Consider the following 2,629-nt stretch of genomic DNA (forward strand, 5'->3'; position numbering starts at 1 on the left):
ACCACTTCCGGCTTTTTTCTTTTTGCTTATGTGGTGCTGAGGAATCAAACCCAGGGCCTCATGTGTGCAAGGCATGCGCTCTACCACTGAGCCACCTTCCCAGCCCAAGTCTGATATTGTGTATTCCTAACAAGACTCATGTTTGCTTACTTCCCTCCCCCCTACAAAAAGAAACATTTGAGATAACTTAGGGGTTCCAAGCCATGCTTTGTTGGCTCTACTGCTCTTAGGCTTGCTGTTGGGAGGCAGAAGATCATGAGAGGGAATCATAGTGGAACAAAACCACCCACCTCATTGCCATGAAGCAAAAAAAGGAAAAAGATAAGGAAATAGGAAGCTGTTCCCTCCCACTGTTCCCTTCAAGGGCACACCCCCCACCAATGACCTAAGGATCTCTCACCAGGCTCCACCTCTTAAAGATTCACCCACCTCCTAATATCGCTACCAGGGATCTTTGGAGGACACTCAAGATCCAAAGTAGCAATTGTAATGCTGACAATGCTGGTGTATGGGTCAGCCTTTGGGTAGAAAGCTCCTTATAACAAAGGAATAGGATCCTACCTTGGAGGCAACATGTTGCTCCCTGATCCCTCACAAGAGTATCTGACTCCATGTTGTCAACTAGAGTCCAGGAGAGAAGAGGGAAGACATTCAGCTATTGACTGCATACTCAGAAACCTCATAGTTAGGATCTTTTCAAAATTATGACTCAACTATATCAAAACATACGAACAATGATATTGGTGCCAGGATATCATCACTGTCTAATGAGGAGAAGTTGACTATGGCAGACTGCCATATTACTGAGCAATGGAGCCCACAGTCACAGGAAAACAGACCATCGACCAGCAAACATAGCACCCAGAATGAATTGATGATAGCACAGACAGGAGGACAGGGAGGCCTAAGTCATCCTGTACGCACTAACCCAGGGGACAGTTGAATCTCAGGTCTGGCATGCATTAGCTTGGTGACAGCTAAAGAAAGCGTGTGTCAGGTCAGCATCTCAGTTGGTACAAGGCACAGGAGGACAGCAACGACACGACACACAAAAGAACAGAAAAGTTAGTGTGATGTCCTCTGAGCCACAGAAAGTTCTTGAAATGTAGGTAGAGAGTGGGTGCACCTGAGAACCAGGTCTGGTCCACAGTGATTGCTTGCATGAATGCCTGAAGTGCTTGAATGTGCAAAGCTCAGCTGCCATGGGAACCTAGGCTGGGTGGGAGGGAGGGGATATGAGCCTGAGGAAGAGATAGTGGCCCACACCAGGTCCTCAAGGCAGAGGAGATGGGATGTGAGGAGGTGGTAGAAGATTAGCAAAAGTCTAGGATATATGGTGAATATGGTATCAGCAGGGAAAGGGGAAGGTTCAACTTCTTGCATGGTGACCGGTGTTCTGAGCCTGCTTGGGAGCAGAGGATTGAGCCAGATGAACAGGAGATGGCAAGGAGACCCAGGGCAAGTACATGCAGAGGCAGGAGCAAGGTAGGACGTCTCAAAAATCAGGGTGATGGAAGGAGGGGGAGAAGTGACCTGGGGGTTGGGAGATGGAGGGCAGATAGGCAGGGAAGAGTGTCAGGAAGGTGACAGGAAGGAGCTGAAGGGGAGTGTGACAGTCCAGTGGCCAGCCTCGTCCTGCTCTTCAGGGATTGGTTTTTGCAAATGCTCCTTTATGTGCTGCACTGAGAATGGAGGAGACCTCACCTGTCCCTGTGTGTGTCTCTGTCTGTTTGTCCATCTCCAGAGGAACAAGCTGTGAGCACCCAAGCAGTGCCCACCACAACGCCCGAGTCTCCCCCCAAGCCTCGCCTGGGGGAGCTGACCGTGACAGATGCTACCCCCGACTCCCTGAGCCTCTCCTGGACGGTCCCCGAGGGACAGTTTGACCACTTCCTGCTGCAGTACAGGAACGGGGACGGGCAGCCCAAGGTGGTGAGGGTGCCAGGCCATGAGGACCAGGTCACCATCTCAGGCCTGGAGCCAGACCACAAGTACAAGATGAACCTGTATGGCTTCCACAGCGGCCAGCGCACAGGCCCCGTGTCTGCCATTGGGGTGACGGGTGAGTGGACGGGTGAGTGCCAGGATGTGACAAGTAAAAGGGAAACCTTCTTCCTTGATGACAAAAGCTGAGCAGACGATGGTGACTGGGAACCGATCACCCCACAGCCTGCTTGTTGGTAGGGCTGTGACCTCTGTATGCCTTCTTATGCCTTCTCTTAGGCTTGACCTCCTGGACAAGGAGGGTCTATGGGGGACTTGCCCATATGCTGGTGCTTGTCTGGGTTCTTCAGAGCTGACCTGGAAGCTTGCATGTGTCTGTCAGATGTCCACGGAAAAGGACCACCCCTTCTCTGAGTGGACCGTAGGACCTCTGTGGTCATGGCATCTATGTCCTCCCAAGAGCAAGAACATCACTGGGGCTCCTGCCTCACCCTCTCCGTCTCCCTCTCTCAGCTACAGAGGAAGAGACGCCCAGCCCCACAGAGCCCAGCACAGAGGCACCAGAGCCCCCTGAGGAGCCGCGCCTGGGAGAGCTGACCGTGACAGGATCCTCTCCAGACTCCCTGAGCCTCTCCTGGACCGTCCCCCAGGGCCACTTTGACTCCTTCGCTGTCCAGTACAAGGA

At 52.5% G+C, this 2,629-nt stretch overlaps 1 protein-coding gene across 1 annotated transcript in view; it reads left to right on the forward strand.

The window, feature by feature from the left end:
- The window catches only part of Tnxb (tenascin XB), a 69,101-nt gene that overhangs the window by 43,139 nt on the left and 23,333 nt on the right, over positions 1-2,629 (forward strand). Inside the window, exons 23-24 of the mRNA XM_013034944.1 lie at positions 1,745-2,062; positions 2,458-2,628. Of these exons, the coding sequence (XP_012890398.1) occupies positions 1,745-2,062; positions 2,458-2,628 (489 nt within the window). The remainder of the gene's footprint in view (positions 1-1,744; positions 2,063-2,457; position 2,629) is intronic.

This window comes from Dipodomys ordii, unplaced genomic scaffold (genome assembly GCF_000151885.1).
Source record: "Dipodomys ordii isolate 6190 unplaced genomic scaffold, Dord_2.0 Scaffold202, whole genome shotgun sequence".
NCBI classification, from domain to species: domain Eukaryota; kingdom Metazoa; phylum Chordata; class Mammalia; order Rodentia; family Heteromyidae; genus Dipodomys; species Dipodomys ordii.